Here is a 12,932-nt window from a genome sequence, read left to right as displayed (position 1 = left end):
TCCCTCCCCCTATTTCTCTCGTGTAACCTGTTAATGGCTTTAATGCGCTTACACGACATCAGCCCTGTTGTGGGCCCGCATTATGAGTCTTTGCTGAAATGCCAGTTCTCCGAGCGACGGGCGCACGGCAGCTTCATTAGCTTTAAGGCCCATTAAAGCATTCATCTGGGTAATGGAGTACCTTTAGCTCATAAAGCATTCATTGGCCAAACAAAAACCAGTCCAAAAAAGAAGTGGAACATGAAAACGTGAAAACGTGAAGCGAAAGCGAAGAAAAACTTCTAAGTAGCCCCAAACGAAAAAAAAACAGATGCAAATTGCAAATTCGAAATTTAATTTCGTTGGCAAACAAAGAAACCCATTGTATTTGAAGTAAACATGAAATCGCAAGAGATTCTTAGCGTTGAATAAGCTGATTAGTTTCTCAGGATATATATATATATTGGGAGACCCAGATAATTTTAAAGCTTTTTAAAGCAATTCACTATATTTCACTGTTACTACACATACTCCATACATAAAACACACTGGAGATTTTGAACAAAGACCTATGATCAGTCATCATCATCATCAATATCATTTTGGTAGCGATAAAAGGGTCCGGTGTTCTTCGGCTCCGGCAAATAGCCAAAGTGAGTCCGCAAGAACTCCAGGCTCAAGAACAGCAGAACCGTGTGCGGCATAAGTCGGGCAAAGGCGGGAACTACGCCCTTGTAGAATGCCAATGGTCCCTCCTTGAACGTCTTGATGATTACATCCGCCAATCCAGAGTACTCTCCGGCTCTGGCGTTCATGCGTCGAGTTTTTACCACATCCAGAGGCTGTGTTAAAACCGTAGCCGCCGTGGCCGATATTATCGAGGCGGTGATATAGGTACCCATATTCTGAGGCATACCTAAATCCACCAGGATATCCTTGCTCTGCTCGTAGAAAGCGATCTGGCCGACGGTCATACCCATGCCGCGCAGGGCGGTCATTGAGGAACCATTGTACAAGGTGCGCCAACCCTCCTCGCGAGTGATGCGCACCAGACCATCGATAGCATGCTTGTAGCTATTATGGAATATATAATTATTAATATCCCCACTAAACATCAATTGAAAATATCATACTTGCGTCTCTTTTCCTCGGGCAACTTGACATCATTCTGGAGACGCACATTGATCAGATCCGCTGGAGCACCCACAAATCCACCGAGTCCACCGGCCACCGCCGCCAGGGCGGTCTTCCGTTGCATGGTACTGGTGTCCATCATTTCGGAGCCCACCTGATAGATTCCAAAGCGGGACAGCGTGTAGGTGTACTGTCGCAGCATGGAGGCCGAGATGCCATTGTACATGGCCAGGACACCCTGCTCCTTTATGATTTTGCGTGCTGTAGCAAGCATTGACAACTTCTCCGCCTGAGTCTGGATGAGCACCTTCATCAGGTCCAGGGGATGAGTGATTAAGGCAGCCATTGAACTGGCCACACCACCAAAGTACCAACGCGCAATGCGTTTCTGATTGTAGGACATGTATACTGGTCTTCTAATTGCCATTTCTGCAGTCTCTTAAGAATTTTGGCTTAACATGAAATAATTAAATTAATCAGATGTGAATACTAAGTTATTGTTGGTGTTAAAAGCTCAAATGTGTCAGTTAACAGTCTTGCTAATATTAGCATGGATAGTGAGATATCTTTGGAATTTTGAAATTAATTGTGTAATTCAATCCTTGCATATTGCATATTATATGTAGTAGAAGTTTGGTTTGCCTTCGCCTAGATCCTGCAAAAGATACCCCTTTAAAAGTAGTAGTTTAAAGTTTGTTATAAAGACTTACACCCATACAGTAAAGAGCGGGGATTCCAACAATGGCTCCACCGATAATTAAAAAGTCGAGTAACCTTTTCTTCAATAGCTCGTTTTCACTACGAAAATATAAAAACACAGGAGTGGCGGCAACAATAAGAAATACATTGAACAACAGTACAAGGAATACAGCTTTTCGCGTATATTTTGCAGATTTATTCTCTTGAATACATGAGCTCTCGTCATCTGCAAGAAAACATGAATAAAGACAGGATCGTTTTCCTTGGTATGAACTTACCTGAGTCAATCTCTATGGCGGTTCCTGACTGCACCTCATTTTCTAGATCACCATTGCCCATCTTGGGTGTCACCACCATTTTCTGTTGCATTTCTAGAGCCATTTTTGGGAAAATTCATTCATACAGCTGGGTTTCAATATTTAATGACGTTTAATTATATACTGTCTTTGATGTTCATAAAGTTAACACTTGAATTTTAAACATCAAACCAGTAAAATGGCATCCGCATTTAGTCTTTATGATGCAGAGGTTAAACATATTTCAGATTTCAATATAATTACCCTTTATTTTCTGTACTACTAAACTCAGAACAAGCATAAATTTCCAAACAATTTCCCCCCACATTTTCTTCATCAAAGCAATGTCTTTTTACAATTGCAAAAATATAAACAGTGACTACTCGAGAGCGTTTTCTTGTCACATTATTCACACCTGATTAGCCAAAAACTGCCGCTCACTTCCGGCCAAGAGGAAGCCCAGCACAAAGGGCAACAAAACGTGGTTGGCACGCAACAAAAGCCTCAGAGAAATGCCTCAATCACGCACCTTTGATTATGCTAATGGATCCGAAGCTCTGTTGTTTCATAAATATTTTGACAGCTCAGGCACCGGAAACGAGCGCTTGAAATTGTCCACAAGTGCCTGTATTTTAATTGGTCATTTGGTTTTGACAGCTGGCAGCCGGCACTCGACCGACCGCTCTTTAAACAGAATCCAGCAGGGGGCAAGCGCCGACTGAATGGCCATTAAATAAATAAACCTGGGAGGGAAAGTTATTATACGGCTGACACACAGAAACATATCAAATCCATTGGCATGCCATGAAAGTTGAGCCAACGGTGGAGAAATTTGTTGCAAAAGCCGAATTCGATATATGTGTATATATATTATGTGTTGTGCGGAATGCAATTCTGTGAGTTATTGCTTCAAAATCGAAATACATTTTCTCTAAAAATAAAACGCATTTCGCTATCGCAGTCATATTGGGCATATGCCCAATATGGGCAAAGTCCATTCTGGAAAGGGCTTAAAACGGCTAAATAATTTGATTTCGGTTCGATGAGCAGGCAAATTGAATGACATTTTGTGCTATTTTGAGTTCAGTTTAGGCCTGAATTTCAACAAAGTTGCCAAACGAAATCATCGCTGATGGATTGGATTTAAATTCCAGGGCAGATGGCAAATTTATATTTATTTATAGAAATGTTCATCTAAATTGTCGCATTGCGTTGCATTTTGTTTATTTTTCATGTAATTCTATTTTGCGGTTTGCTTAACGGAAATGCCAGCCCACGTTTATTATTCTACCATAATTGGGTTTTAGCTGCCAAATGCCAAAAATGAAATTATCGACTGCTGTCCCTGGCCAAGTGAAAGTTAGTTAGGACAGAACTTTTTAAATGCACGAAATCTTCATAAACTTTATTTTATTGTGACCAAAAACTTCATGAAGGGGGGGAGTTAAACTTCAGCTTAGAAGTTGGCTAGTTAGTTGGCCAGTTCATTTGGTGCTGCAGCATTGGTCCTTGGGTCCATTCTTGCAGACACAGTTGCAGTCCTTGTTGCAGGCGCAATTGTCTCCGCACTTCTGGCCCGAGCACTGGCAGTCTGTGAATAGAGAACGCTTGTCAATTACTTGACATACTGCTGTTGCTGCTTTTTTTGGTATCACTTACTAGTTCCACAACCCTTGCAAACCATTTCGATTGGAATATGTAGCTCTCTCTCTGTGACTTCGTTAGTGCTTCCTTGTAGCTTGTTTAGCTATTCAACTGTTGTCGTGATTGCCCGCCGCATTTATACCAATTTAGATGGCCTCGGGCGAGTGCAAAATTGCACAAATCGAAAACAAATTTGTTTGCTTGACCCGACTTATCGCGTCGTGTGCAAGCCTAGAGCGAGTGCTTCGCAATTTATCAGACACCAGGCCTACGATACTTTATTGTATTTGCACACGCAATCTCGCTTTGCCCGACTCGCTGCACACGCCGCGTATACGTATTGGCTTTATCAGCTAAATTGCGTATACGCCGCGTTGGCTTGACATGACTCACGTAACAGCCCAGAAGCACACAAAGAAAAGAAATAAAAAAGAATTTGTTGTTATATTTTACCTTTTTTACATATTTTTTTACCTGTTTAAAAGAATTATTAACCCTTGGAAATGTCATAAAAAAATCATTCATTTATGCTAGGGCCTGTTTCTGGGAAAACTTCTATCAAGTCTGTTTATGTATATGTTTTGTATTCATTAGAAGGCATTTAAAAAATAATAGTTAAATTAAAGAGGCTTGTAAATTAAAGAAAAAATGTAAACCCATTACTGGTACTCTCACTATAGTAATTATAGTCGGATTATGTTTCTTATAATTCATTAAATTTGTAGGGGATATTCATTTATTGGACAGGGAACTAATTAAGAAAAGAAAAGCCAAGTAAATATATAAAAAGTGACAGCATTTGTATTATAGTTTATTGAAGATTTCTGGAGATCTTTGATCAGGAGATTCAAGAAATTATCTTGCAATAACTTAAAAAAAATACGTAAAATTAATATTATTTCTTAGTATTTTATTGCATCCATTGGAGCAGCAGAAAATGCTTATATAAAACCCGATGTGAAAAAATAAAAAGCACCAGTATCAACGAGTATCCCAAGCATATTTTCAGGCTTCACCTACAAATGCCTCCGCCCAAAAAAAGCAATCATATTTACTCCACAAAATTATGGTATACTTTCCGGATCGCACAAAACTAAATACCAAATAAATATTTGTAATAAAATGCCTTGTATTATTCGCAGACACACTCGCGGCGAGTGTCGAGAAATACTCATTTGATTAACATACATAAATATAGACACAATGGTGTGCATATTGCTAGCATCACAAAAAACATAACAAATGACAAATACTAGGGCACAAAATTCATGATGGTGGTGACGCTTCGCTCGATTGGAGCAACCTCAACTATCTAGTTAGTTAGTCCTTAAGCTCGGCGGCGGTATTGACGAACCCAGCTGTCTGGGTCAGTTGCAGCTGGGCCTTCTCCTCGGCCTCAACTATCTAGTTAGTTAGTCCTTAAGCTCGGCGGCGGTATTGACGAACCCAGCTGTCTGGGTTAGTTGCAGCTGGGCCTTCTCCTCGGCCTCCTGGGCCTTCTGCTCGGGCGTCTTGGCCCATTCCTGCAGCTCACCGGAGCAGTAGAACCAATAGACGACGCAGCCAATCAGATAGATGCCCGCCGAAATGAAGAAGATGATGCGCCACTCTTCGCTGGTCTGCTCCACAACCACGTAGCCGGTGAGCAGTGGACTCACGATGCCCGGAATGGTGGCGAATGTGTTGCCAATGCCCATCAGCACACTCGCATGCTGCGGGGCTATATCCAGGTGATTGACCCTACAAGTGGAACATAAAAAGTCCGAATGAGTGGCACTTCTTGTCAGGATTAACCAGCATCCACACTCACGCGAATCCGGACCAGGCGAAGGCACCCAGGCCCACGGCAATGGTCAGGCAGACCACCGACCAGGTGGGATCCAGCAGATAGGCCGTCAGCATCATGAACACCGTTTGGGCCAGGAAGGCGCCGCAGTTAAAGTTGCGCCGCACCTGAGTGGTCGTCCAGATGCCCTTCACCTGCAGCCAATCGGCCAGATAGCCGGAAACGGCCAAGAGGATGCCCATGGCCAGATAGGGCACGGCCGACAGGATGCCCGTTTTGCCCAGGTCAAAGTTGAGCGTATCTGTAATGGCCGAGGGTAAAGCATTTCTTTTCCACGCACAAGCAAGCACAGGATATAAACTCACCCTTGAGGAAGCTTGGAAGCTGGGTGAGCAGGGTGTAGAAGCCCCAGTTCTCCGAGAAGTGAGAGGCCATGATGGCATAGAAGGCCATCGACGTGAAGATGGATTTCCAGGGATGCTTGATGTGCTTGGTGCCCACATATCCGATGGTCTTCTGAATGTACTCACACTCCTCCTTCGAGCAAAAACGATCCAACTCAGGTCCGGCCTTTACAAAGATCAACCAGATGATGTACCAGGCCACGCCGATAGCTCCGAATACATAGAACACACTCTGCCAGCCGTATTTAGTGGCCAGGAATCCGGAGCAAGGCATTGCCACCACTGTTCCAGCATAATTTCCTGCAAATGCAATAGAGGCCATGCGGGAACGCTCCAGAGGCGGTGACCAGCGGGCCCACACTGCATGGATGCCCGGGAAGGTGACGCCCTCGAAGAAGCCCTCGATGATACGGACGGCCAGGAACATCTCCAGGCTGTGAGTGGCAGCCAAGGGAGTGAGCAAAGTCAAAATGGCAGTGCTGCCGATGCCAGTGCCAAATACCTACGTAGAGATATTAAATAATTAATAAATATCTCTAATGGATTATTTTATTAGGTATTTTAAACGTTTTCGATTAAAAAGTTTCTCAATTATTTCACTTTCATTTGGTTTATGCTTTCAAATATTTATTATGAGTCTATTCACATTTATTGTTTATATTTCTATTATTTCTAAGTAAGTTTGACCAAGTTAGACAAATGATTATATTTCATTTTAATTAAGTATCACAGCTTTAAATGTATAGTTAACATTAATCTAAATAATAACCCGAAATATCTATAGTTTATTACAAAAGTAACCTGGATTAATAACTTCTCTTCTCTGAAGCAGTTTTTTATTTAAAAAATCATTTGAATGGGTTAATTGGTTAACTATAAGTAATTTAATAGTTTATTAAATTGCACTTTTTATGATTTTAAACTTAAACCAAATAGAGTTAAATAGTTTACACATATAATTGCCTTCTGTTATTTGAAAGTAATTATAATTTGATAATTACTACTATTAATAACTCCCCAGGCACAATGCACAAACCAGATTTTGTTATGAATATAAACATTCCTATGCAGATTGGTTTACTAGGAAGCTTAAATAAGTAAATACCAGTAATGTCATTAGAGCTACTCTAATAATTATCTAGTTTTATTATATTAATTGAATATAATTAAAGCCAACTCACCAAGTTGCCACCGATCCGGGTGCCAATGTACCCGCCCAGGAACTGCGTCAGTATATAACCATAGAAGAAGGAGCTGAGGATCAAGCCCTTCTGCTTGGAGTCCCAGGGGAAGTCCTGCTCATAGGATATATTACCATCGCCATCCACAACCGTACGGTTCTCGGTCATAGCCACGATGGCCACCGACAGGTTCACCCGGAGAGAGTACACGTTGAAGAAGCCAAAGAAGGCGAGGAGCACCACAATGTAACGCTGTTTGCGCCAGAAGCGCCAGGTCAGTGGCTCGCTCTCCGTGATTTCATTGCTGTGAAATTGGCCAAAAATTTGTTAGATTCACCGATGGAGAAGGAAATGGGAGGAGGAAGCCATGCAAATGAAGAGCCCGAGGGGGTCACTTTCCCTTTCGGTTGGCCAGCATTTACCGCAGGCAGTCTGGTTGCTCTGTTTCTGCTTATTTTTATACTTTTTGTTTACGTCTAGCCTCGGAACCAGTTTTGGAGTGGTTTTCTTATCGACTGGTTTATTCAACCCATTTCGCCCCAGGGTGCAGAGGAGTCTATATACCTAACCAGACTCTTGTATTCATTGGGAGAGCTTTGATAAATGTATATAATTAATATTGCTAAAATTTCAATAACTCTAATTATTATTGACAGTGTTATTGTTTAAATTCCTTGTCAAGATTTATGTGCAAATCTGTCTCTAAGTCATTCATTAACCAATGTATTTACTTTTGAATTATCTGCATATGTCTGGGACTCTTGAGGTATGCGGAACCCATTAGATATAAAGTAGATTGCAATGGCTTGCCTTGAGTAAAGTACTCACTTGTTGTGGCCCACCTGCTCCAGGTGTTTGCCATTCTTCGGTGACTCCAAGTCAGTCGTCATTGTGCCAGCCAGCCGATCGTTGTGAGCCTGTGTAAATGAAATAATTCCACCAATTTGTTTATACAATACACTCACTAAACAACTCATGTGCGTGATGGCGATTCATTAAACTCGTACTTAGATCTCCCTCATGCTCCCTCATACAAAAGGCGTGTTATAATTTCACCAATTGTTAGATCGCGCCCATACGCAGGGGCTATATAGATATATAGATATATATATAGTCCGCGGGATCGGTTGCGTGCTTTGTCGCGTAATTGACATTGACACTGAGCGAAGAGCAAACATTTTGCTAAGCAATTTGTGGGCCACTAATGCGGAAACATAATACGGCAGCGGGACGACAGAGGCAGAGATTAGAGGCTGGAAGAATGAGAAATCTGAGCATCTTAACTCAATTATCCATTTAACTTATTAAGCGAATGGTTCGCCAATTGTGGCACGCGAAATCCAGCAGCTGAGAACCTTTATATCGCTCGCACTTCGGCTCATGGATATGGATGTCATAATCAAATAATTGTCCAGTCAACTTGATTCGCTTTGATTTGCAAATTGCATGAATATTTTGGCACAACACGCGCTGCCTTTGAGTGTCATTAAAAAATTGAAGCAATTGCACAGCCAGCACGCACGTGTGTGGAAATCAGTGAAAGTAATCGTCATACTCGACACTTGTGGCTACAAATAGATATCAGAATTTGTGCTTATCATTATGGTTTTATGGCACAACTACCGCTCAATTGATTACATTTAACTGTCATAAACCGAATAAACCAAAGGAAAATGCTTACCGAAAGTTTTCCATGCTATCAAACATTTCCACAATCGGCTATCGTAAAACAATTTACTGCTCGCATTAAAAAAATATGAAAAAAAAACTAATTGCTATTTAATGAGTTTCTCGTATTTTTTATGGCGATCATAAAATGTTATATATATAGCCTGGTCTTATCCTTTTATTGTCCTATGCTTATCTGCAAAAACTTCGGTTTTTTTTGGGCCTGAGAGAAAATAACGCAACTGAGATTTGTACTTTATGAAGTGCCATTTCGAGGATCATAAATTCCGGCCTCGGGTGATGGGGTTCGCCTGAAACAAACATCTTCGACAGGTCCACGAAAAAACCTGTTGCCTCTGATAAGTAGCGCGTTGCGACAAAAATATTTACTTTTTTGCTTTAAAATCAGCAAAAAAAATGAAGGCGGTACCTTAGCCGATACGTAATTAGCCCTGTCTCGGGTTCGTCATAACAAGTCTAACAAAAATTCACCAATTATTCAATCGAGAAACACCTCTCAAAACTTTACAATTTACTTCAAGATTTGGCACAACAGCTGCATCCCAGGCAGCAAGGCGGCAAAATGTCTTTAATTAAAACTTCATCGAAGGCAGTTGAGCAAATAGCTCACCGAGTTCAATAAACACCAGCACATGTGCACGAGAAAATACTTTTGAAACTTTTTCTTTAAATATATGCAAAATACGTTAACTTTGTCACAAAACTTTTGCAAGTATAAAAATTCGATTCGAAATGAAGGCCAAGAAAAACGCACCGATGAAGTTCAATCTTGGAATCCTCTCTCAACTGCTTGGATCGATCCGTTCGACAGCACTGCTTGCCGCTAGGGGTGGGCGTGTGGGCAGGTGTGAAGTCGCCGGTAGCTGGCAGCGGACTGATCCATCCATCTGCCGGCAGCCAGCAGCTCGGCTCGGCAGCGAGAGCTGGGATTTCCATACCCGCTCATCATCGTTCAGTTAACTTCAATTGAGGCACTGGCTCACTGGGGAGCAATAAAGCCGGCCAGGCCGGAGCGCCAAAAGAGGCAGGAACGGACCCGAGCGCACATTGGCGTGATTAGGACGCCAGCACTGATAGGGATCGGCATAAAGCTTATCGTTTGATTAGGCGGAATATATGTGGCGCTTGTAAAGATAAAATCTTTCGTCAATTCGGGCGACCATTGCTTGCGGGCACAGTCGCAGCATTTGCTGATTCTAAATTGAATCTGCGAGATTTGTCACTAATTTCGGTAGCTACTTTTAGCACGAGTATGGAATGCGGGAAAATGAACAGGTTCAAGGCTGGGCACTTTTAAGTTAAATTTATTTTAAGAAACAGATTTTTTAGGCCTAAGATCAATGTGATTAGTTTTGGCAGAGAACACGGATAAATCTAAATAAATCTAAATGTAATCTAAATCGCAAAAATATAAAAGTAATTAAATTGTTTTTGGATATTAATATCCATTCAGGGTATTTAAGTTTAAGTCCAAAGCTTGTAACTATGGGAAGGAGTCATTTCCGACCCTATAAATCATAAATATTCTTTATCAGCATTAACAGACAATTTAATCTAGCTATGTCCGGTCAAAGAAATAAATTTTAGAAATTTTTTTCAATATTTAAAAAATTTTTAAGGGGTTACATCGTTAAAATTGTCAAAAAATTACAAGAAATAACAATAACAAACTAAGCATAGGAAAGCTTTCCGAATTAAAATTAATGCATTTTTGGCTTAGTTATGCGATTATAAACTCTGATTCAGCTTAGATCCATTTCCATTTAATTTTGATTCATTTCCGATTCGATCCTATATTTAAATTGCAAACTGCAAGGGCATATAAGCTTCACCTACCTGAAGTTAATTTCGTTTTTTGTTTTCTATTTTAATGTACATATAAATCAATCCCATATATCACACCCACCTTTCCTCCTCACTTTAAACTTTATTTAGCTGTGTTTTTCTTTTAAAATACACTGTGTAATTAATCATTCATTCCTAAAGTCGTATCACGAAAACACTCACCTAATTGGATTAGCACAATTAATTGATTTTATTAGTCAGTTGTAGTTGCCGGTATTAAATTACTGAACATAATTGATTGATATTAGAGATTTTCTTATTATTGAACAATTTGACTGTACCTTAAATGAATTTAATTAATTTCAGGATAATAATACTTTTAAATATAATATTTCTATAGTTTCTTCTACGTTTATTTATAGTAACCGCAATGGAGTAAACAATTCGGTGTCAAATAAAAAATAGCACGCAGAGCGCACCGCAGAAATTAACAGTTGGGGATCGGGCACGACAATTCTGTGGCTCTACGCCTTAACTAATGTCATCTATTTTCATTGTCGAGTGCGAATTATTGTGGTAATTGCCGGCAAACAAACAAAAATTGCATAAATATCCAGTTTGTGGGGGTTTTAAATATTATTTTAAGATCAGCGCTTGATATGATTCTCGGGTGGTCACTAATTAGCAGAGCCTTATCACCGCTATATACCTAAAGATATTCACAATGGTCTTCGCTCTGTTAACTCGCTGTAGCTTAACAGCGGCAAGCAGTACGCTTAACAGGGCTCTGCTCTGCTTAGCACATAAAGCTCACATAGCGCATACGCCTCGTTGGCTCGCAATAATTTCAGTTATTTGTTTGCAATATTTTTTTGGGGGGCAAAAGAAAACAAGAACTTAAGCGATTGCAAAAATACTATGTTTTGTGGACAAAGTGAAGCACTGAAATACACTTTTAAATGGAAAAATATAAGGTTTTATTTAAAGTTTCTTTTAAAGATAATAAATTTTAGAAAGCAAATGTACAGAAAACTCACCTTTAAATTGTTGTATGCTCATGAAATTATTATTAAAAACAACTGAATTTAGATTATAATAGCCAATACTTAATTTTTTAGCCAAAATCACTTATAAATTTTAAATTAGATGCTCAAGAAATGAAAAGACTCATGGTTTCCAGATATTTAAATCACTAAAATACAGTTTTTTATAAGTATATAAGAATTGACAGCCTCAAGACATTATCCAATTACAATTTGGCTTGAAAATCATTTAAAAACTCTCTGTAACCAGAGGCAATAATGCATTTTGAAAAAAATTTTTGAAGTTAGCCACTTGAAAACAAGGTTTCAGTATATATATACAAGTAAAAAAAATCTATTTTGTATTATTATAAAATGTAATTTTTTCAGAAAGTCGTTAAATGGCATATTATCTTTGTCTGTATCAAGGGGATACTTAAAAAAAAATATAGTAAATTGCCGTTTGCCTTCTGTTGTCGGTGCTTGTTTTTTATTTTGTGTTTTTACCCCGAACATATCATAAACAATTGGCGCAGTCACACGTGCTGCGTGAACAAATAAACAAAAAGTGTGGCAGCTCAATTTACATGCTGCGAGCAGATGCAGAGCACGTGACAAAAACATTGCAATATCCCGGCATTCTGGAAATTGGCGAAAAGGAAAAGCAAACAGAAATGTGATACAACAGCAACATGTGGGGACACGCTGAATTAAAAACGGGGAAGAAAACAACCAAAATTGATTGCCCCACAGAACGATTGTACCTCCCCCCAAGGAAATGTGTGTGCCATTAATTGATTTTTGGGTCAGAGCCACCGCACTTCTGCGCTTTTGATAGCCCCGGGGTGTTATATTCACACCTCACTGCAAATCGAACGATAACGTCCAAGTGGTCAAGTCGTGTTCTCACGTGTAGCTGGATTTGAGCAAAACACCAAAATGGTAACAAATTGAGTCTCAAAATAAAGTTCCCTCCTCCCATTTGTCCAGAGCAGAGCTCATTTTTGTACAACTCTGCAGACCAGAAGCCAGTGGCAGGTGTCGAATTTTCACCTGGACGAGGGGAGCTTTGCATTCGGTACTCCGACGGCATCATTGTTTGCGCCTTTGTGCGCGCTCGCTGGCTGCCAAATTACATTTTAATTATGCGCTCAAAGCAAACGCAGCTAAGTGCAAACAATTTCAGCTGAATGCGCGACAAACAAACCCAGAAAATTGCTCGCAATGCTTTAAGCGGATTCTCTCTCATTTTCATTCGAATTCCGTGCACCTTCAAGCCAAAAAAAAAATAAAAGAATAAAATAAAGTAAAAA

General features: G+C 40.1%; 4 protein-coding genes across 4 annotated transcripts; all 4 read right to left on the bottom strand.

Moving 5' to 3' along the window:
- Positions 1–456: 456 nt before the first annotated feature.
- Positions 457–1,591, bottom strand: Dic2 (Dicarboxylate carrier 2). Its single transcript, XM_086833076.1, has 2 exons — positions 1,113–1,591; positions 457–1,053 (listed from the first exon to the last, which is right to left on the bottom strand). The coding sequence occupies exons 1-2, from the start codon at positions 1,538–1,540 to the stop codon at positions 555–557; spliced, it is 927 nt and encodes a 308-aa protein (XP_086689202.1). The 5' UTR covers positions 1,541–1,591; the 3' UTR covers positions 457–554.
- Positions 1,592–1,626: 35 nt separating this feature from the next.
- On the bottom strand, positions 1,627–2,282 carry LOC110188419 (uncharacterized). Its single transcript, XM_020958144.2, has 3 exons — positions 2,091–2,282; positions 1,824–2,038; positions 1,627–1,768 (listed from the first exon to the last, which is right to left on the bottom strand). The coding sequence occupies exons 1-3, from the start codon at positions 2,191–2,193 to the stop codon at positions 1,730–1,732; spliced, it is 357 nt and encodes a 118-aa protein (XP_020813803.2). The 5' UTR covers positions 2,194–2,282; the 3' UTR covers positions 1,627–1,729.
- Positions 2,283–3,484: 1,202 nt separating this feature from the next.
- On the bottom strand, positions 3,485–4,017 carry MtnB (Metallothionein B). Its single transcript, XM_020958319.2, has 2 exons — positions 3,768–4,017; positions 3,485–3,699 (listed from the first exon to the last, which is right to left on the bottom strand). The coding sequence occupies exons 1-2, from the start codon at positions 3,790–3,792 to the stop codon at positions 3,593–3,595; spliced, it is 132 nt and encodes a 43-aa protein (XP_020813978.1). The 5' UTR covers positions 3,793–4,017; the 3' UTR covers positions 3,485–3,592.
- A 909-nt stretch (positions 4,018–4,926) lies between these two features.
- Positions 4,927–9,688, bottom strand: MFS9 (major facilitator superfamily transporter 9). The gene is made up of 5 exons (XM_086833075.1): positions 7,952–9,688; positions 7,124–7,427; positions 5,904–6,444; positions 5,563–5,839; positions 4,927–5,492 (listed from the first exon to the last, which is right to left on the bottom strand). The coding sequence occupies exons 1-5, from the start codon at positions 8,098–8,100 to the stop codon at positions 5,165–5,167; spliced, it is 1,599 nt and encodes a 532-aa protein (XP_086689201.1). The 5' UTR covers positions 8,101–9,688; the 3' UTR covers positions 4,927–5,164.
- Between the last annotated feature and the right edge of the window lie 3,244 nt (positions 9,689–12,932).

Source organism: Drosophila serrata, unplaced genomic scaffold (genome assembly GCF_035046125.1).
Source record: "Drosophila serrata isolate PLE 108 unplaced genomic scaffold, ASM3504612v1 contig_269, whole genome shotgun sequence".
NCBI lineage: Eukaryota > Metazoa > Arthropoda > Insecta > Diptera > Drosophilidae > Drosophila > Drosophila serrata.
Note: the sequence above shows the minus strand (reverse complement) of the source record. Positions and strands in the feature narration are given on the sequence as shown.

Bases quoted from the DNA above. Each gene is read 5' to 3' on its own strand.
- Dic2 (XM_086833076.1), bottom strand. From the start codon at position 1,540: ATGGCAATTAGAAGACCAGTATACATGTCCTACAATCAGAAACGCATT. The intron at 1,054-1,112 runs GTATGATATTTT...ATTCCATAATAG, and splicing joins CCCGAGGAAAAGAGACGCAA to CTACAAGCATGCTATCGATG.
- LOC110188419 (XM_020958144.2), bottom strand. From the start codon at position 2,193: ATGGCTCTAGAAATGCAACAGAAAATGGTGGTGACACCCAAGATGGGC. The intron at 2,039-2,090 runs GTAAGTTCATAC...GTTTTCTTGCAG, and splicing joins CGCCATAGAGATTGACTCAG to ATGACGAGAGCTCATGTATT. The intron at 1,769-1,823 runs GTAAGTCTTTAT...TATCTTTTGCAG, and splicing joins CCGCTCTTTACTGTATGGGT to GATCTAGGCGAAGGCAAACC.
- MtnB (XM_020958319.2), bottom strand. From the start codon at position 3,792: ATGGTTTGCAAGGGTTGTGGAACTA. The intron at 3,700-3,767 runs GTAAGTGATACC...CTCTATTCACAG, and splicing joins TTGCAAGGGTTGTGGAACTA to ACTGCCAGTGCTCGGGCCAG.
- MFS9 (XM_086833075.1), bottom strand. From the start codon at position 8,100: ATGAGTTGTTTAGTGAGTGTATTGTATAAACAAATTGGTGGAATTATT. The intron at 6,445-7,123 runs GTGAGTTGGCTT...ATCTCTACGTAG, and splicing joins CCCGGATCGGTGGCAACTTG to GTATTTGGCACTGGCATCGG. The intron at 5,840-5,903 runs GTGAGTTTATAT...CGGCCATTACAG, and splicing joins GCTTCCAAGCTTCCTCAAGG to ATACGCTCAACTTTGACCTG.